Source organism: Plectropomus leopardus, chromosome 20 (assembly GCF_008729295.1).
Source record: "Plectropomus leopardus isolate mb chromosome 20, YSFRI_Pleo_2.0, whole genome shotgun sequence".
Lineage (NCBI taxonomy): Eukaryota > Metazoa > Chordata > Actinopteri > Perciformes > Serranidae > Plectropomus > Plectropomus leopardus.
In genome coordinates, this window is record NC_056482.1 from 28,075,907 (window position 1) to 28,097,601 (window position 21,695).

Here is a 21,695-nt window from a genome sequence, read left to right on the forward strand (position 1 = left end):
TTTTAAATATAAAAATGCAGTTTTAGGTATTTTTTATAGGCAGTAGTTTATTTGTGCTGCTCAGAGATGAACATTTCTGATTTAATTTGTTTTAACCCTTTAACATCTGAATCGTATCAGTTAGCGTCCAGATGCCTCTCACACGTATTTTAACCTTGCACAAACTGCAAAAAAATTAGTAAAAGGTGACAAAGGGTGATGATAAGATATTATCAAAAAAACGGGGTGAAAATGGGAAAAGGGAAAAAAATTACAATTCTCAGAATTAGATGTTTAAAGTCATGTCACACAAAAAAAAGATTTAGCATTTTCATGACTAATTTGAAATACATATGTTCTTGTTAAGTTGCTTGTTGCTATCATCTGTTTTTTTTTAAAAAAAATTTTTTTTAAAAAGACAATTTGCTCAAGCATCAGAGGTTTAAAATTTTGACCGATGCCGTCTTTGTGTCCTTTAATCTCTTTTGAAGCTCTGATCGAGTGCGAGGAGCCGAACAACCGCCTGGATAAGTTTGTGGGGACGATGCTGTGGCAGAGGGAGCTTTACCCTCTGGACCTCGACAACATGCTGCTGCGAGGCTGCAAGATCAGAAACACCGAGGTGTGTCACGGCCTCGTCATCTTCGCAGGTAGATAAACGACGTCTTCTTTGTTCCTTGCTGAGAAAATGGAAATAATTGTCAGCACTATTCAACTTGAATTTCTCGTCACCAAATACAATTTGACCGTGATTTTAAATAGTTTAGGATATTATCGATAACCGATAACTAATAATGACAGATAGCAATGGCGATTTTGATTTGTCGTCATAGGAGCCGACACCAAAATCATGAGGAACGGCGGCAAGACGAGATTCAAGAGGACCAAAATTGACGAGCTGATGAACTACATGGTTTACACAGTAAGTCTGAGAAACATAAAACTCCTCACCATTTTCTATAATTTATTTAAAAATTCATCTTCTCATCATTTAGATGTATATGCTACTTTTTCTTTTTGTGGTGTATTTTTTATTTACAGTGATGTTTACAGTGACCTAAAAAATTTGGCTTGATTTCTTAAAAACAACAAAAACATGAAAAGAAGGCAATGATCAAGATATAACCCAAAAATAGCAAGAAAATAATTAAAAGTTAAAAGAAAATTACCTGAAATTAAAAAAAAAAGACGAGAAGTAAAAGAACAAAAACTGGAAATCAAAATAAAAGTAAAAATAAAAATGATTTTTTTTAAACATAAAATTATAAATATATATTTCTTGATATTTTCCCCCTTTTTTGTAGATTGTTACTCTGTCTCCTTTTTAAGATAATTTTTAGGTAATTTTTTTAGTCACCTTTATCCAAGTTTTTTGCAGTTTGCAGGACATTTCATGCCAAGTTGCCGATTGCCTTATTTTCCCTGTGATTTTAAAAGGAATAAAACCAATTTGCCCAAATTTTCGGAGGTTTTAAATTCTTGTGAAAGGTGTCTGAACACAGCACTAGAAAATTGATGTCAATCCAGGTTTCAAAGGGTTAATGAGACCCCCAGTTTCTTCCATTTAAAAAAAAAAAAGAATAATAATTGGCACCTTTTTTGTAGTCTCGTAGTGTCTCAATGTGTTTCTGTTCCCTGTAGATCTTCGTGCTCCTGATCCTGGTGTCGGCGGGTCTGGCCATCGGTCACACCTTCTGGTACGAGGAGATCGGCTCTCAGGCCTGGTATCTGTACGACGGCAAAAACCAGGGCGCCTCCTACAGAGGCTTCCTCAGCTTCTGGGGATACATCATCGTCCTCAACACCATGGTGCCCATTTCTCTATACGTCAGGTAAGTAAAACATATATTAGTCATATTTGAGTCTTGGAGTAATTCCATTTTTCAAATGTATTTTTTGCTGCTTTGAGCCGATATCTCACAAAATGATTGTTTCATCTCCTGTCTGTGCGCTTTTCTTTCAGTGTGGAGGTGATTCGTCTGGGCCAGAGTAAGTTCATTAACTGGGACCTGCAGATGTATTTCTCAGAGAAAGACACACCGGCAAAGGTACGTTACTCCTGCTTTGATAATTATTTTTATGCCTCTGTGCCGGCGATAGCCGAGGCTGGAGGTTTGATGTTTTTGGGATTGTCTGTCTGGCACATTCTTGTGAACATTATATGTCAAGAATGCCTCGAGGGAATTTCTTCAAATTTGACACAAACATCCACTTAAGCTCCCATCGGCATTGATGGGAATACAACATCCGGCTGAAAACACAAATTTCAGCTACTTAACCAGCGAGTTGCAAAAACACATCGACACTAATTACCATCCGTTGCCTCCCAAGCTGCACTGACATATACATATACATATACATATACATATACATATACATACACATATACATATACATGTAAGTTAGTCTGCATCAAGTTTGAAAGGGAGCCCTATTAAGTAAGAGAGATGGAAGGAAACCACTGAAAAATAATTAATAATATTTTTCCTGCTGCTGGTTACTGTTCACCCGTTCTCTGGCCTGTCTGTGACATCACACAGACACACCCACAAAACAACCCACACACACACACACACACACACACACACTCAAGCTGACAGAGAGTCAGACTCATGTGATGCAGCGGTGTGTTCGCTGGCAGTGGGAATGCAGTCGATTGCCTGTATTTGTTTACATGTGTTTGAAAAACCAAGCTACGAGCTAATTTTGGGAAAGTGTTATTGGACTCAACAATGAGCTGATGAAAATATGGTCAAAGGTCACTGTGACCTCATCTGTCTCATTCTCGTGAACGTGCTATCTCAAGAACGCCTTGAGGGAATTACTTCAGATTTGGCACAAACGTTCACATGGACTCTACGATGAGCTGATTAGATTTTGGTGTTCAAAGGTCAAGGTCACTGTGACCTTGCATTTGTCTAATTTTTGTGAACGCAATATCTCAAGGACACTTTGAGAAAGCTTCTGCAGGTTTGGCACAAACGTCCACTTTTTCTAAATGTAACACAAATGATTGTTTTTATCATCAGTTTGGTTTCAGAGAGTTATTAAAGTATACAAAAGGGTGATTTTCCGCCATGATTGACAGCTGTGACAGCCAATCCGAGCGCTCCCATTCAATGCAGCTTTTCACGATTGGGGAGAGGTATTTTGGCAAGAACTCCCCCCACTACAGATATCGTTACTGTGCAGAGTCCGGCTCTTAATGGCATCACCCCGGCAAGATGGCAATACCCGTATCTCGGATATTTTAACCTCTCTTAAGCAGAGCATAGTTAAGTGAGGGTGCAGCATTCGTCCTTATACACAGTCTATGGTCCAGAGAGGTTGCATTAGTTTTTCCGGGAAAGAAAAAGAACTAACAAATGCCTATTTACAATGTTTCAGTGTGTAGACCTTTATCAACTTAAATACATTGTGCAAGGGCCAAATTTGAGTACACATTGAGTTTTTCTATTCAGCCCTTTATCAAATGAGCAAATATTAGGATTATGTAATGACATCTGACAGGCTGATAGTGTCTCCTGAAGCTGGTAAATGGACCGTGAGTTGAAATTATTTGATCAAACTACACTCGGCTTTGTTTCCTCCCTTTTTAACCAAACAGAGCTGAACTGCAGCAGCTCCAGTACAAGAAGGATTTGTACCAGCTGTGATGTTTTTGCCCGTGCATCATTTTTTAACTCAGTTGTCGCCCCTGTGCAGGCTCGAACCACCACCCTGAATGAGCAGCTCGGTCAGATCGAGTACATCTTCTCCGACAAGACGGGAACTCTCACACAGAACATCATGCAGTTCAAGAAGTGCACTATCGCTGGACGCAGCTACGGTACTGATCTGCCGTATTTCACCAAAACTGAAAAATAAATACTCTGCTATGACAGATTAACATTTCAGTGGTTTAACCCTTTGAAATCTGGAATAGCATCACTTTCCTTGTGTTGCTTTCAGATGCCGTTCACAAGTATTTAAACCCTTTTAATCCTGCAAAAACTGGTGCAATTTCTTTGGAAAAAATCTGAAAAAAGGCGACTTGGTAATAAATGTTTAACAAATAATTAGATTTAGATTTTTTTTAAAGCTATGAGAAAATGCTTAGGGAAAACTATGTTTATAGTCACCGTAATTACATTTTTAAAATTATATTAGAAAATTATTCTAATTTATTAGCACTTTTCTTATGTCATTTCCATGTTTGTTTATTTTTTAAACTTTATTTTAATTTTTTTCAAATTTTATTTTGATTTAATTTGACTTTTTTTTTTGCAAAATTTCAGATTATTTTCCTGCACTTTTAACTAATTTCTTGCTAATTATTTGTTCATTTCTTTTGTTTCACATGCCTTCATCCTTAAAAAAGTCTTAAAGGGCACTGAATTTCTCATCTAAAAATAAGGTCTTAATTGGCATTAAAATGTCTTAATTCTTAGTCTTAAAAATGTTTAGACATTGAAGGAGGGATTTTTATTTCTTTTTTTCCCTGACATTGCATTGAAAAAGATAACTGGATACATAAAAAAGTACAGAATGCCCCTTGCATTAACATTCCCAAAAATTCATGTTTTTAAGTTACAAATGATATTTAAAATTAAAAAAAAAAAAAAACCCTAACCGTAAATAATTAATGTTCGTGCATGTTTTTTTTTTCCTTCAGTATTGGCTACTGTATAATATGTCATTAAAAAGTCTAAAAAAGGGTTTAAATCCAACTTGTCTTAAGCAGTAAACCTTCTTTTAAAAAGAAAAAAAACAATGCGTGGAAAAAATGGAAAGAAAGTCGGAAGACGTCGGTGTGAAGCTGCAGAGATAAAAGAAAGGAGAGAGCAACACCTGCTGCCCTTTATTGCAATTGCAACTGTTTAATTGATACCAAAAATGGCAACAGTGTACCTGAATATACAGAACCAGTTTTTGCAGGAACTAAAGGCTTTTTATTGTCTCTGCATGAACCTTTTGACAGCATTGTGTTATCAGGAAGATGAAAAATGAGCCTTTAATGGTCCCTGTGGGGAAACTTGGTCACTGCTGCAGGAAAAGTTGAATTTCGATAAGAACAGAGCAAACAAGACTGTTGAGTAACAGCTACATCAGATACAGATTGGAAATGTGCAAATGACTTTGCTGTATTACTGTGTGGGTCAAAGTGCTTTACAAAGGAAAAAAACTGCAGAATCTAACAGGGCGATAATTGCAGTTGGTTCGGGCAGGTATGACAAAGCATGTAAGGCTATGTGTAAACCAACAGGAGACAACAAAAGAAAAAAAAACACCACCACCCATCCATGCGTATGTGTTCTTTGTTTTTTTTAACATACGATGTGTGCCTTGTGTTTTTTATCTGCAGTTTTGTCATTTCAAGTGTTCGCTCTCCTCCCCACAGGTGAACCGACCACAGCTGAGGGAGTGGTGCTGGACCGAGGAAGGGTAAAATATGTGCACACTCAACAATTCAGAAAAATATGTATACGCACCAATGGCACATGGAGGATAATTGCACTTGTGAGAAATTGCACTTTTGGTGTGTGTATGTGTGTGTGTGGTTTACTTTTAATCCGTTCTCATGTTTTGCTGTTTAGCCGGTGGACTGGAGCTGGAACCGGCAGGCTGACAAAAAGTTCCAGTTCATGGATCATTCCCTGGTGGCCTGCGTGCGATCCCAGAAAGATAAAGATGCTACAGATTTCTTCAAACTGCTCTCCCTCTGCCACACCGTCATGGTGGAGCACAAAGACGGTAATGCTCAAATCCTAATATGCAAACGCCACGGCTGCAGCGCCCGTCAGTCAACCCCAAAATAACCAAAGACAACTTGTCCTTTGAGTTGCATTAAGTAGTATTTTGATAATGTCACTGAAACATCTTTCGTTTTGGGGTTCTTGTCTTTCGCCCAGGTGAGCTGGTGTACCAGGCGGCGTCTCCGGATGAGGGCGCTCTTGTGACGGCCGCTAGGAACTTCGGCTACGTGTTTCTGTCTCGCACGCAGGACACCATCACCATCAATGAGATGGGGCAGGAAAAGACCTACGAGATGTTGGCGCTGCTCGACTTTAACTCCGACCGCAAACGCATGTCGATCATCTGTACGAGTGCACACACACACACTATTGCACATACAAATACACAAGTGAAAGTACTGTCATATGCTAAAAACCTGCTGAGGCGCTTGACTCCATGCTGTTTCTACAAAAAAGGGATCAGCTGCACAAAAGAGCCCAGGCTGCAAAATGTTTTGCAAAAGCTGTTTATTAAAATATATTCAAAAATGAATAAAAAAAGACAGTTTTAGCTCACATGAGTAACATATTTTAAGTATTAATTAATTATTAATTTATCATCTTGGACTTTAACATATATATTTTTCATGGGAACTTTAAAGCATCGTAGCTTTTCACAGATTATATTTCGGTGATCATGTACTTTACGATATTCACTTTGATCGACATGCACACTTAATAACAATGCTGCTGCCATGTTTGTAGTGTTTTAATAGCATCATATCCATGTTTCTGTGCCAAGATAAGATTTTTAAAGGTTTACTTTTAGTTTTATTTTATAAAACACTTTGTGTTACTGTTTTGCTTGTATGAAAAGTGCTATACACATAAAGTTTGATTTATTGATTGAATAATGGTGATAATAATAGCAGGATTAAGAGTAAAAGATAAATTAAAAGCTAAAAGTAAAACACAAACGAAAAGACATCATCACATAAAAGCAATAATTCTGTGCGTCACAGAACTTTGTTTTGTCCAAAATATATTAAAAACACATCAGGGAGCTGCACTGTGTCTTCTTTGTCCACACAAACTGTCTTTTTTCTACTTTTTTGACTCAGTCCAACAGAGACCTGTTATGTTATATCATCTCTTCTGTCTTCCAGTGAGGTTTCCTGACGGGCGTATTCGTCTCTACTGTAAAGGAGCCGACACCGTCATCTACGAGCGACTTTCCCCGAACTCCAGACACAAAGAAACAACCCAGACGGCTCTGGATGTGAGTTTGCACACTTTTATCACAGGTTTTATTTGCACAGGTTTTATTTCCTGCCGCCTTCAGTCTGTCTTTGCACAGCAGACTTACAGTCTGTAAAATGACGTGCATGAATTATGACATATGCATGTGTGTAGCTTTTGTTTCTGTGAAAGGACTCACTGTCTGCGTTTTGTGCTGCAGATCTTTGCCAACGCGACCTTGCGGACGCTGTGTCTGTGTTACAAAGACATCAGCGTGGCAGAGTTCGAAGCCTGGTCCAGACAGCACAAAGAAGCCCAGGTGGCCACGGCGGACAGAGACGCTGCCCTCGACCGCGTGTACGAGCAGATCGAGTGCAACCTGATGGTGAGTGGAAAACACTTCAGCGTGACAAAGAAATCAAAGACGAACTTTTCATGATGAGCAAAAGTTGAGGTTGAATTTACATTTTCTGATATTTTACAAACCAAACAACTAATAGATTAAATAAGAAAACTACGATTTGTTACAGCCATCAGTAGCAGCTAAATAATCCAACTAAAAACTGTTTGAAGCTCTTAAACCTTTACTGGAAGTGTAGGCGTTTTTTTTTTTTTTTAATAAAAATTAAAAAAATAAATAAAAATGTAAAACTACCTCAGTCATATCTGACCTGTTTATCTGTCTGTCCAGCTGATTGGAGCGACTGCCATCGAGGACAAACTGCAGGACGGAGTCCCAGAGACCATCGCCAAACTGGCCAAGGCCGACATCAAGATCTGGGTCCTGACCGGAGATAAGAAAGGTACCATCAGTCGTACAGTTAGTTACTGTGTAATCATCATAAGTCAGTAAGAGCCAATGTCTCAATTAAAAAAACAATTGTTAAACTATTGAAATGTAAGCAGATTGGCATGATTTCGTTCAAAGACATGGGAAGAAGGAAATGAAAAACAGCAAACGGTCCAAAATTTAGCAAGGAAATAATTTAAAAAGTTACAAGAAAATTAAATTTAGCAATAAAAAAGTAAAAAATAACATAACATCATTTTAAAGATATAAAAAAGTTCCCTAGCTAATTTTTCTTGTCAACTAATTTTTTTTGTTGCAATTTTCGGGCCTTTTATTGCCAAGTTGCTTATTGTCTTTTTTCACACGTTTTCAAAAGAAATCAAATGATTTTTTTCAGGTTTTTGAGTTTTAAATAATGTCAAAGGATGTTGATCCAGGTGTAAAAGGGTTTTTCCAATTTTCTTTTTAAAATAATACATAAAATTCGATTGGATTCAATAAAGTTGCTGTTAAATGATGGTACGAAAACTTGAACTCAGTTTCAAAGCTACTTCTTCCTTAATTGGTACGTAGAAAGTGAGCACTGGAAAAGTTACAGATTTAACATTTAATCAGCTGCTTTAGCAGCTAAAATTAAACTTTAAAAATTGAACTTCGTGTTTTATCTTTCTCCCAGAAACGGCAGAGAACATTGGATATTCCTGCTCGCTTTTGACCGACGACATGCAGATCCACTACGGAGAAGACGTCAAGTGAGTTGATCATAACGTCACAGTCTTAGTAATAAAGATTTAGGAAAATATCTCCACGCTTGAGTAATGTCATTTTGTAAAAAAAATTTCTGGTGGTTCATTTCCAAATTTTTGGTTCATGTATGAAATAGGGTGATTTTTTTTCTTTCTTTTTGGTGAGGATAAAAAAAAATTGGGGGTGAGGAAAAAAAATGGGGGAGGGTTATTGTTCATCTGTGAAATTTTTTTTTTCCTTGCACAAGAAAAAAAAATGGGGATCAGAGAAAAAAAGCATTGTTTTGGGTGAGAAAAAAAAAGTTTTTGGCCAAGAAAAAAAAAAAATTGGGCAAGAAAAAAAGTATTATTTTTTGGGTGAGAAAAAAAGTTTTGTTGCGTGATGCGTATCATATTGTCAATTTTTTTTTCTGTGTCTCCAGTGAGAAGCTGAGCATCCGTCAGGCCAACAGGAGAAACGAACCTCAAACTGTCCGTCGAGGCAAAAAGAAAGCGCCGGAGCCTTTCTTCTCCGGGACCAGCAAAAACGCTCTCATCATCACCGGAGGATGGCTGGTGAGTTCCTTTCAAAACCAACACTGCTATTAAAATGATTGATTTTTATTATTTAGTTATTTGTAGAAGTGAAGCTACAAGAAAAAACTAAATTTTCTGCTGGATTCTACTGATACATCGTGTTTTTACTTTTCTTTAAGAACGAGATTCTGTACGAAAAGAAGAAGAAACGCCGCCGCCTGCGTCTGCGTCGTCTGGGAAAGCGACCGCCTCCCAGCAGCCCTCAGGACGGACAGCCGATGAACGACTGGGAGAAGGAGATGAGACAGGTGCAGCTGAATAAATAGAACATTTAAGCTGATTAAATAATTGATATATTACTGTTTATTATGTATGCTGCTCATTTTTAACCCTTTTAAACTTGTATCGACATCAGTTTTCTTGTGCTGCATTTAAGAACTTTTAAACTTACTCAGGTGAGAAAAGATTAACCCAAATTTTGCATTTCAAAATCAGGGTAAAATGTCAAGAAAACTGTATTTTCTTAAATGTAAATTTTTTTAAAAAGTGTTATTTATTTTAATGTAATTTTAAGCAGTGTATTCAGCTAATTTTATTGTTTGTTTTTTCTTAACATGTTTTTCCGCTGATTTTTTTGTAATTTTCTTTTAACTTTTTTAGAGCTATTTCTGAAGTTGCTCATTGCTTTCTTCACATTTTTGGAAAAAAACAAGCAAATTTACCCAATGTTCAAAGGGTTAACTGTGTCTTGTAAGGTGTCCTTGAGTGCTTTGAAAAGTGCCGACAAATAAAATGTATAATATGTATAAAAAATTATTATTATGAAAATGACTGAATGGAAACTGGACAGGTTACATGATAATCAACATGGCGGGATGTCTCCACAGATTGACTTTGTGGACATGGCGTGTGAGTGCGAGGCCGTCATCTGCTGTCGCGTCACACCGAAGCAGAAGGCTAACGTGGTGAGTCTGGTGAAGAAGTACAAGAAAGCCGTGACGCTGTCCATCGGAGACGGAGCCAACGACGTCAACATGATCAAAAGTAAGGTCACGAATGACCCCAAGTGGAAGGTCAAACTGTATAATTTTATGGACTTGACTCTGTAATCTGTCCCCGTCCTCTGTCCCTCCAGCTGCGGACATCGGTGTCGGTATCAGCGGTCAGGAGGGGATGCAGGCCGTCATGTCCAGCGACTACGCCTTCGCTCAGTTCCGTTACCTGCAGCGCCTCCTGCTGGTGCACGGACGCTGGTCCTACATCCGAATGTGCAAGTTCCTGCGTTTCTTCTTCTTCAAGAACTTCGCCTTCACGCTGGTTCACTTCTGGTACTCCTTCTTCAGTGGATACTCCGCACAGGTCAGCAGCATCTGTCCTGTTTCAGGTCATGTGATCTAAAGCCCGCTATACCCCAAAATTAGTGTGCATGCAGGTTTTTAAACACAAGTAAACCTGTTAAAAATAGGCTATAGACTGCATTCCCACTGCCTGTGAACACACCGCTGCAGCAGAAGAGTCTGCCTCTCTGTCAGCTTTTGTGTGTGTGTGTGCGCGTGCGTGTGTGCGCAAGGTTACAGAGAGCAGGTAAACAATAAACAGCAGCAGGAACAGAGGTCTTTTTCGCGGTTTCTTCTCTTCAGTTATGTCGTACTTATTCACTCTCTTTTTCAAACCTGGTGTGGACTACCTCGGAATAAAGCGGTGTTTCCGCCCAGACTGTCAATATCACACGCCGCAAAAGCAACACATTTTTTTCAGAAGGAGGTTAATTTTTTAAGCTTTTGCACAACAAATAAAGGCATCGACCCATCAACTTTGCGCCGATACTGAGCGGAAACCTCCAGGGCTGAAAAACAAAGCCGATGCCAAAAACTGCAGTTCCTCGAACGACCTGTTAAGAATTCATTCTTGAGGACAAAACATACTCTCACCTAGTTTCATGACAATCAAGACATCAGCATCCTAAAATAGCTTGACTGAATAATCTATTTAAAGATCCACTTACTGGCTTTAATCTGGAGCTTTCAGCCGTATCTCCAGATCACGGAAAGATTCTGATAAAGTCAAAAATTTACTTTCTTTGTCAAAACCTAAAACTAAAAACATACCTTTATTCATATTTTAAACAATATTTCAAAGTATAATGAATAACCAATACAAATATCAAATATCAAATAAAGAGTAGAATGAAGTGTGAGCACTGCATGTTACATTTACATTAAAGCTATGACAAAATTATTGACATGCACAGGTGATTATAAGATTTCAGGCACCAACAGGTGGACTAAAACAATGTTTCTCTGTCTGCAGGTCACCTATGAAAACTGGTTCATCACTCTCTACAATCTGTGTTACAGCAGCTTACCGGTTCTGCTGGTTGGACTTCTTGACCAGGTAAAAACGGGCTTTATTTTACACACAAAGAGCGTCACATTGTACAGGTGCATTATTCATTTTACACATTTACATTTTTTTGCATTAATCTTTGTCCAAAATATCATCATTCCAGTGTCGTTGCTCTGTAAATTCATGGCAAAGTAATCAGTCCAGTTAACAGTGTTCACGCTAATGTATAAGATATTAGCTGAGATGCAGTTTGATGTGTTACAGAAAAACAAAATGAATCCAGATCTCTGTGACAGTTGAAGTTCGGTTACTGGGACTCTATTTTCTTTATATTTTTGTGTCTTATTCTAAGTGTCTGACAGCATTATTGAAATGATCCTACAGTGAAAAACCTTTTTATTAAACAGTGAGGTCCTTTTTCTTTTCCAGGAAACACTTGAAATCGTCATCTTCAAACCCACCAAACTCCGTTCAAATAAACAGTGATTTTTTCAACATGATATACATATAAAATCACAAACTTTATTGGTTTGTCTTTCCACTGTTCAAACAGTCAAGAACCCCGTTTTAGGTCAAAATAAACCTTTAACTGACCCACTTAGATGTGAAAATATGCTGCCTCTGTACACACTAAAATTACTGTGTTTTAAATGGGGACTGGTGAGTTTGATGCTGTTTCTACTTAAACAAAACAAATCTTACTTTTTAACAAATATGTCTGTAGAAATTCTTTTCATAATGTTGTCAGAAACTTAGATCCTGTCAGTGACAAAAACAAACCGTTTTACTTGATGTAAAGTCAAAACTGTACCAATTTCAGTCATAATAGTTGTCTCTATTTGTCACTGAGACATAAAAACTCTGGGAAAATAGGGTCCAGGTTAAAAAATAATTAACTATAACTATTTAACTGTTTCCTCCCCCTCCTCCCGCTGCAGGACGTTAACGACAAACTGAGCTTGAAATTCCCTAAACTCTACCTGCCCGGCCAACAAGGTACATTATTCAACTACAAGAACTTCTTCATCAGCTTGTTTCACGGCATCTTCGTCTCCCTCATCACCTTCTTCATCCCGTACGGAGCCTTCCTGCAGACCATGGGGCAAGATGGAGAGGCCCCCTCCGACTACCAGTCTTTGGCCGTGGTCACCGCCTCGTCGCTCATTTTTACCGTCAACCTGCAGGTTAGTCGCGACTCTAGCAAGAAGCTGTAAGATTTGGTTTCCTTTTTTTTGTTTGTTTGATTTTCAGGTAATTTTCTAATTTCTTGCTAATTTTTTTTCATAAATTGCTCATTACCTTCTTCTCATGTTTTTTTTTAAACAAATCAAGCCAATTTGCTCAGGTTTCAAAGGGTTAAATCGGCTGATACCGATGACATGCCGATATTATCGCAAATCCCTGGTCTTTTTCCTTGTTTTTATATGGAAATCTATTTTCTTTAAATGACTAAATACAAAAGTGATATCCAAAATATGTTCTTTATGATTATTTGAAGCACTGAAATACAGAAAACATGTGAAGCTCTCATTGTGGAATATTAGATTATTTCCAACCTTTGAGCTCCACCAAGAGAAATACAAAGGAGGATCTGGATTTAGAAAGCGTATAAAATGCGAATGCAATGAATTTTATTTGCTAACTGTTGTCACTTTTTGTCCGTCAGATCTCTCTGGATACCTCCTACTGGACCTTCGTTAACTGCTTCGCGGTTCTGGGCAGCATAGCCATCTACTTCGGCATCATGTTCGACATCCACAGCGCCGGGATCCACGTCATCTTCCCCTCAATATTCACCTTCACCGGTCAGTCACCAACCTTTCACCGCAGTGGGACGCAGTTAAGAAAAAAAAACAGGGAAAAACTAGAATTATATACTTAATTACATATTTTGAATTATGTAACAAATTATTAGGATTTTTTAAAACACTTTTCCTTGTTTTTGAACCTTTTTTTCCCTTAAAAAAATTAATCAAATTTTAGGGTAATTTTCTTGTACTTTTCAATAATTTCTTGCTAATTTTGGGGTTTTTTCTTCTTTCACTTCTCATTGTTTTTGAAAAAATTCAGGCCAGTTTGCGCAGGGTTTTCAAAGGGACTTTTTGAACTGATGATCTATCTGACTCAATCTTTATTTCCATTCAAGTTTTAAAATGTTTTCGTAGACGGTCGACTGGACCATTTAAAGTCACGTGAAACTCAGAATTTTTTTCTGTTTGCAGGTGCAGCGTCAAACGCGCTGCGTCAGCCCTACCTGTGGTTAACCATCATCCTGACTGTGGGCATCAGCCTGCTGCCCGTCATCTGCATCCAGTTCCTCTATAAAAACATCTGGCCCTCTGTGGGAGACAAGGTGAGACTTCTGGGAGTCGAGGCTACCGACCTGCTGCTGGGCTTGTTTGAATTATCACCAATATCAGGAAACGTAATCAGAAAAACATGTAGATGCGGCTTTTAGTGATTGTACATACCATATTTTTACAAACAAAAATGAATGCATGGAGAATGCCGGTATTCAGGGTTTCCCTGCAGAAAATTGCATTGTAACATGATGTTCAGTGTTAGTCACTTATTCACCCACTGGTTTTAATGTTGTGGCTGAAAGGCGATAATACAACAAGAAGATTTTGTGCAAAATAATAATTTCATGGAGGCCAATTTCTGCTACTTAAGGAAAAAACTTAAATTAAATGGTCATAAAATGTGACTGTAAATGCATTTCGCTAAGAAAATGTGTGTGAATGCTGACAGCTGAAATTGCAAAGCATTGCTGAAAATTACAGGAATTTTAAACTGCAAATACAAAGCACTGTACTGCTGAAAACCTTAAACTGAATTGTAAAGCTTGTAGAGTTGCAGAACTACAGTACAGTACAGTACCTGAAAAGTAAACTATAGTACTGTGAAAGGTATAAGTTTAAATTTATTAAGTGAAAATGGTGAATAAAGAATTCTTTGTAATTAAAACAGCACAATAAAGTTAAATATAAGCATAAATAGCCGTCAAGAGCAAAACGTTTTGACATTTGAATGGTTTCTGTAGCTGAAAGTACGCAGAGATCGTAGTCACTTAAAAAAATGATATTAGAATAAAGATTTGAGTAACAGTTGTGTGAATGCTGGTCTCAGTATTCACGCTTATTAGCTGAAACACAGCAGTGATTCTGTAATTTTACTTACTTATTTACCGTCACTCCTCAGATCCAGAGAAACAGAAAGAAGTACGAGATGGAGCTGGCAGAGGAGGAGAAGAAAAAACCATCAGCCTTCCAGCGTGGCCGGCGCTCCCGCCGCTCCGCCTATGCCTTCTCTCACTCCCGTGGCTACGCTGACCTCATCTCGTCTGGGCGGAGCATACGGCGGCGCCCGACGGGCCGTGGCGGACCCCAGGACAGCATCAGGGAGGCTCCCCAGAGAGAGGCCGAAAACATCTGAAGGGGGCAGAGCAGAAGATGGAGCAAAACTTTAGCCAGCGGGGTTGTAAATATTTGGAAAAGTCAGAGGAGCGCTTGGTTTATCTTTGTTTTAACTGTGGAGTCGCTGCTGAAATGGTCAACGTTGGAAACTCTGCACAGAAATGACTCCTCTTCCAAGGTTTTCAAGCCCCATAGAGGGAGATGAAAGAAATAAGCGCTCCGAAAGTGGCTCAACTTATAGAGATGAAATGGCAGGCGTTTGCTCCGGTCTGTGACTCCACTGCCTCCAGTTCCTCCTCTATGCACAGACTCTTAAAAAAAAAAAAAGAAACAAAACAAAAGCTCACCGAAGAACCGACCGCCGTCACCGGGGTTTGAGGTCATGCAGTCATTGCCTGACTGACAATGTTGTTTAACTCAGGATTTTTAAAATAAAAGCCTTATTTTTTAGTCAGTTTCTCCCTGCTCACCACTTCTGTGGCTGGATTTGGAGTTGTAACGTTATTTAATGATACTTTTTTTGACATTCACAGTTTTAGCCCGGTGTCTGCGGAGCACTTTGTGTTTTATCAAAAAATTCAAAAATATAAATTCCAGTCGATTTGTCCGTTATCTACATGAAATCAGTTTTATTTCTGTCCGCTGAGATCCAAAGATTTTCCTCAGCATTAAAAACAATGGGCTAAAGCTAAACATGTCAAGGTATCCCCTTTTAATGTTTTATTATATATAATGGTGGGATGTTATTATGCCAAGCTATGCAAGGTGGTCAGATGTTATAAAGTGTGTCTTAATTTAAAAATAAGTTGTAAATAGTAGTCTTCTGTCCTCTGTTGCACCAAATGTCCAAAGTGTCCTCACAGACGTTTTAGTCTCTAATTTGAGGGGGGGACTTTGTTTCAGCCTTAAAACCTTTTTAAATGCCTCTTTCAAACCTGAATCCTTTGATTATTTGTTCTATGTACATCATCTTTTGTTCTTTCTTATTTACCTAAAGTGCTTTAAACGCTCTAAGGAGCCTACAAAGTTTGAACCTTCACTTTGTCTTTTCTATTTTTTCTTGAACACTAAATCACACATTACTTAAATCTTGAAAAACATATTTTTCTGTATTTCTGTGTGCATCACTGGTTGTTTACAGCAAACCCAAAGATTTTTGTCTCTTACAGTTAGATTTAGGATATCCACTAAAACAGTGCTAAGCCAAAACTAACACATCCCTGCTCTGACTGTTACTGTCCCCTTCACTCTAGTGTTACTGTATGCAGATGATGTCTTTTTATTACTGAATGAATGGAGACGAGGACTGCGGTTGACTCTCCCAGCAACAGTTTGGTCTCTGTTGTATGACGGTATTTTATCATGTGGTTGTTAATAAAAGCCAAGGGCACATTTAGCAATCTGAAACGAGTGCTTATTTTATTATGGTGACTCGTGCTTCTTGGTTTTTGTACAAATGGTGTTTTTTTTTTAAAATTTGTATGATTAAGTCAGGGAAAAATTTGCCTTTTGACACCTTAGCAAATTGGCTCGGTTTCTTTGAAAAACATGATTAAGACAGTGAGCAAAAAAAGAAAAAAGAAATGACCCAAAAATTTGCAAGAAATTAGTTAAAAGTAGAAGAAAATTACCTGAAAATGAATACAATATTAGGAAACGATGTGGAAAAAATTCTTTAAAAATTAAAAAATAAATAAAACAAAATAAACTTACTAGTTTCTTCAATTACTGAAACATTTATTAGGGGTAAAATATTTGTGAAATGCATCTGAAAGCATCTTTAAAAAAAGTGATGTAGCTCCATGTTTTAAAAGGGTTAAAAAAATGCCAGCATTTCAACCAAATTGCACATTTTTATACAGATCTACTTCATTCGAAAGTATTTCCGATGAAAATTGTTAATTGTCCTCTATGGATTGTCCAGAGTAACAGGGATATTAAATAAATAGATATTGCTGCTAAATGAATTAATACATTTTATTACAAGAGCAACAAGTTCACAGCTGCAATTAAATGTACAAACAGAAAACGCTAAATATTAGTACAATGTACTGTGTACTTAATTCAGTTCCAACTACTGGTACTACTAGTATACCTCCGGTTCCCACAGAATCTAAAAAAAAGGGGAAAAGTATTGATAAATTAAAATCAGTAGGGTTCATGTTAACAACAGTAAAACTTTATCAAAACTCTTAATACTGTGCAACTCACACCAAAACAATCTGATAAAAGCACTACAGGTAAGAGGAGGAAGTGGAGGTGCTTCAGCAGGAGATGGAGGCGATCAATCGCTCTGCAGTGTCTCCAAGACCATGACGCTCCTCCACAGAGTCCAGACCACATTCACTCAGCCGCTCGATGCTGGACTTGGGTTTTATCATGGTATCTGCGCCGCTGAACTGTGTGAGCTCAAGTAGAGAGGCGTCTTAAACAAGGCAAAGGGTGAGAATAACGTTTTAGTTTAGTAGTTTTAGGGCTGGGACATTTAGTTGGTGCAGCTATCTATAGTAGTGACATGTTAATACTTTCACTTTCACGCAGGATGTATCATTGTACAGTTTTTCTCGTGAAACATTGTATAATTCTTCATTTGTATGTGTATAAAGGTTTGTGCACTCAGTTTTATATTTGCGCTGTTGTCTTTGAAAAAAATAAAGAGCTAACAATGCTATAAAACAAAGAAATACACCTAAAAGAGAGAAACAGCAGCAGTTCATCCTGCAGTAACATTAACTTTATAAGTTTATGGCATCACTTAAAATGAATATTAAATTCATAAAACTATAGGTCACCTGTGAATAACACAACACCAACAACAGTCCACTGGAAACTGTTGGAAAGCCAATCTCACTAAGTCCCACCCAGTCGAATAAAAAATAAACAATGATGAAAAAAGGTGTATTGTATATGTGTAAATATATATATATAACTTCATATAGGGATACTTCAAAAATGAGAAAAAGGCATTTTTGATTAATTGAAGTAAATGCAGCATTTAATCGAATGAGTACTGAACTTTACTGCAGTTTTTGCAGGTATTGCAACTTTCACTTTTTTTTTTGTTAACTATGCCCTGCTGATTTTAAACAAACAAGTCTTTCAGAGTGCTGGGCTCTGAGTTAATACCCTGGTGGCATGGTAAAAGAAACTAAAAGTAAACTTCTCTTTTGTTAAGTATTGGATTGACTGCCAGCCCTGAGGTCACAGCCTTTCTCTTCCCACTCTTACAGCCATCTTTGTCCTGTCAACATGTTTCCTGTTTCCTCTGCTGTCCACAGATCTGCAAGTTGGCAGATAACTGAGAAAATGAACCGTAAGTGCTCTCTCATTCCCATTTTATGCAAATCATTGTATGAAGAAAGGGAACTCAGGAACTTGCATCAGTTTGCAGCTTCTTTCCCGAGAAGTGAAAGTACTTGACTCAGTGTCTTTTCGGTGCGAAATGGCGCAGCAAGGAATTCAGATGGATGAGCGGAAAGTCTGCTGTTCGATCTGTCAAGATGTACTGAAGGATCCGGTGACTATTCCCTGTGGACACAACTACTGTATGAACTGTATTAAAAGCCACTGGGATGAAGAGGATCAAAGGCAAGTCCACAGCTGTCCTCAGTGCAGACAGACCTTCATACCGAGGCCTGCTCTGGTGAAAAACACTGTTTTGGCAGATTTAGTGGAGGAACTGAAGAAGACTGGACTCCAAACTGCTCCAGCTGATGACCACTATGCTGGACCTGGAGATGTGTGGTGTGATTTCTGCACTGGGAAAAAGCTGAAAGCTCTCAAGTCCTGTGTGCAGTGTCTGGTCTCGTACTGTGAGCAGCACCTCCAGCCTCACTATGAATCTGCTGCCTTTAAAAAACACAAGCTGGTCGACCCCTCCAAGAAGCTTCAGGAGAGCGTCTGCACTCGTCACAATGAGGTGATAAAGATTTTCTGCCGCACTGATCAGCAGTGTATCTGTATTCTCTGCTCCATGGATGAACATAAAGGCCACGACACAGTTTCAGCTGCAGCAGAACGGAGTGAGAAGCAGAAAGAGCTCGAGCCGAGTCGACAAAAGATCCAGCAGAGAATCCAGAGCAGAGAGAAAGATGTGGAGGTGCTTCAGCAGGAGGTGGAGGCGATCAATCGCTCTGCTGATAAAGCTGTGGAGGACAGTGAGAAGATCTTCACTGATCTGATCCGTCTCATTGAGAAAAGAAGCTCTGATGTGAAGCAGCAGATCAGATCTCAGCAGGAAACTGAAGCCAGTCGAGTCAAAGATCTTCAGGAGAAGCTGCAGCAGGAGATCACTGATCTGAGGAGGAAAGACGCTGAGCTGGAGCAGCTCTCACAAACAGAGGACCACACCCAGTTTCTGCAGAACTACCCAGAGCTTTCAAATCTCACTGTCCGTAAAGACTCATCCAAGATCAATATCCGTCCTGTACGATACTTTGAGGATTTGACAACAGCTGTGTTAAAGGCCAGAGATAAACTGCACAACATCCTTATTGATGTGTGGACCAAGATCTTAGAGATTGAAGTGGATGTTTTACTCTTTCAACCTCAGCCTAAGACCAGAGCTGAATTCTTACAGTATTCACGTCAAATCACACTGGATCCAAACACAGCAGGAAATTGGCTGTCATTATCTGAAGGGAACAGGCAAACAACAGTGAAAGAGACCCTCAGGGTTTTGTTAAACCCACCATCACGATTGTACCCTTTAGCTCAACCAGGTTCCCACACTGATTTCGACAGACTTCAGGTCCTGAGCAGGGAGAGTCTGACTGGACGATGTTACTGGGAGGTGGAGTGGAGAGGGCGTTCAGTTTCGGTTGCAGTCACATACAGGTATATGAGAGGACCTGTATATGAAAGCGGATTTGGCAACGATGCCACGTCTTGGGCAATGCATTGTCTTAGTCATCGCTATAAATTCAGACATGATAACATCAGAACTCCCATCTCAGGCCCTCAGTCCTCCAGAGTGGGAGTGTACCTGGATCACAGTGCAGGTATTCTGTCCTTCTACAGCGTCTCTGAGACCATGACGCTCCTGCACAGAGTCCAGACCACATTCACTCAGCCGCTCTATGCTGGAGTTGGACTTTATTGTGTTGATGGCTCTGCTGATCTGTGTGAGATCAAGTAGAGAGGCGTCTTAAACAAGGCAAAGGGTGAGAATTGAGGTTACGTTTCTAAATGTACTCCCCATCCTCAGCTCTCTGTGTGTCTCAGTGTCTGTGGGGGAACACTGAGTTTGTGCAGATATCTATATTAGCCTATATGGCTATACATTAAATATCAAATGAAGACAATGTATAATTTTACTTTCTTTTTCATAAAATCTCTTAAATGAAATCGTGTTTAATCCTTAGGGCCTACTATAATATTAATCACACTTGTATCGCTTTGTGCTCGAATTACGCTTTTCAAAATTAAGTTTTAAAATATATTATACATTCATATTATTCTGCACTTTCTTTTCTTAATATGTTAACCAACATCATTCCTAATCATAAATAACAAATATACATTAATTTTCAGAATTTTTACCTTTTAAATGTCAGGTTTTTGTAATGATGCCACTATTTTCTTTAAGATGAAAAAAAACAAAAACACACGAAAAAAGATTTATTCCCACTACAGTATATGCTATGTAGAATATTACTTTTTGGTTATCACATCCTGCATATGTCACTGACTAACAGCAACACTGAGATGATAAAGTATCAAGATGTTTTTGTTTTTCTGCATCTTTGTTTTTTGTATTTTCAGATGATAATTGGAATGTATTATTACATAGATTGTTCAGTGTTTTGGAACATTATATAAGAATAAGTGCAATTATAGACATACATAATCATTCTTTTTGTATAATTGAAGTTTTTATCGTCTGGATAATGCAAACATTGTTAGCTACAACTGTAATTCACATATTTACAAAAATGTATGAAATTTCGTTATCATTATCATCATTATCATCGCTGGTTGATTTTTTCTCCCCACAGTGACGACATGCTGGTTTAACAGAATGATTTTGTGGATGAAGTGAATGTGTAGATAAAAGACTGGATCACTCATATATCTGTATTTACTGATTGTATGTGAACAAAATTTATGAATAAAGTCGATTTTTTTCTTACAGAATGACTAAAGTATTTCTTCAGAGATCATTTAAGAAAATCAAAGCTGCTGGGTAAAAAAAAGAGAACAAAAAAATGTTTGTGCAGTCAGATTTATATTTGCGCTGAAGACTATTGTGAAGGCAACTCTTAGTAAGAAGACACCAAGTATAATAAAAAATAAACAAAGATGAAAAACTGTGTATAAATATATACTTTAGAAAGGAATACTTCAAGAATTAAAAAAAGACAAAGATGTAGATATTCTCGTTGTTGTATGTAATATATATTATAATTCTCTTTTGTTTTCTATTTATGTCAACTTTCACTTTTACTCACATTTCCCCTAAACATGTTGGTTACTCACCACAAAATACGGAAGGAGCTGAGGAAGGGAGGAGGACAAAAGAATGAACTGGAGGGAAGGAAATACTGGAATTTTTCTTTAAATATAACAAGTTGTAAAAATAGACCCATTTTTTAATATGTGTGCTTAATTTTTAAGGTGGTGTATGTTGCTTAGAAATAAGCTTCATAATTCTCAAAATTCTGAATGCTTGCTTTTTATTAACAGCATTTACTTGTACTTTTACTTTCAGTTCTTCAGTATTTCTTATTATTGAATATTTTTATAAGTGAGTATTTTTTGAGTTTTTATTATTTAGCGTTTATTTTACAGATCTTTTTTTCCTGAAGATATTTACAGACGTGTCTTAATATGTGTGGTTGAATATGGTTTGCTTTGAAAGAACTGGTAACAAATGTAATTTCCCGTGAAGGATTAATGAAGTTTTTATTTTGATTTAATTACTTTTGATACTTCAGTGCAGTTAACTGTC

The 21,695-nt window shown here is 37.9% G+C and overlaps 2 protein-coding genes across 2 annotated transcripts; both read left to right on the top strand.

Moving 5' to 3' along the window:
• Positions 1-436: 436 nt before the first annotated feature.
• On the top strand, positions 437-16,153 carry atp8b1 (ATPase phospholipid transporting 8B1). The gene is made up of 21 exons (XM_042509756.1): positions 437-629; positions 813-901; positions 1,621-1,811; positions 1,943-2,027; positions 3,685-3,808; positions 5,360-5,403; positions 5,556-5,712; positions 5,871-6,059; positions 6,860-6,972; positions 7,153-7,317; positions 7,624-7,735; positions 8,399-8,474; positions 8,891-9,023; positions 9,164-9,292; positions 9,872-10,028; positions 10,120-10,343; positions 11,295-11,378; positions 12,269-12,514; positions 12,997-13,135; positions 13,553-13,683; positions 14,532-16,153. Exons 1-21 carry the CDS (start codon positions 437-439, stop codon positions 14,763-14,765), a joined length of 3,015 nt encoding a protein of 1,004 aa, XP_042365690.1. The 3' UTR covers positions 14,766-16,153.
• Positions 16,154-18,160: 2,007 nt separating this feature from the next.
• Positions 18,161-20,225, top strand: LOC121959497 (tripartite motif-containing protein 16-like). The gene has a single exon (XM_042508830.1). The coding sequence runs from the start codon at positions 18,189-18,191 to the stop codon at positions 19,881-19,883; it is 1,695 nt and encodes a 564-aa protein (XP_042364764.1). The 5' UTR covers positions 18,161-18,188; the 3' UTR covers positions 19,884-20,225.
• Positions 20,226-21,695: the final 1,470 nt, after the last annotated feature.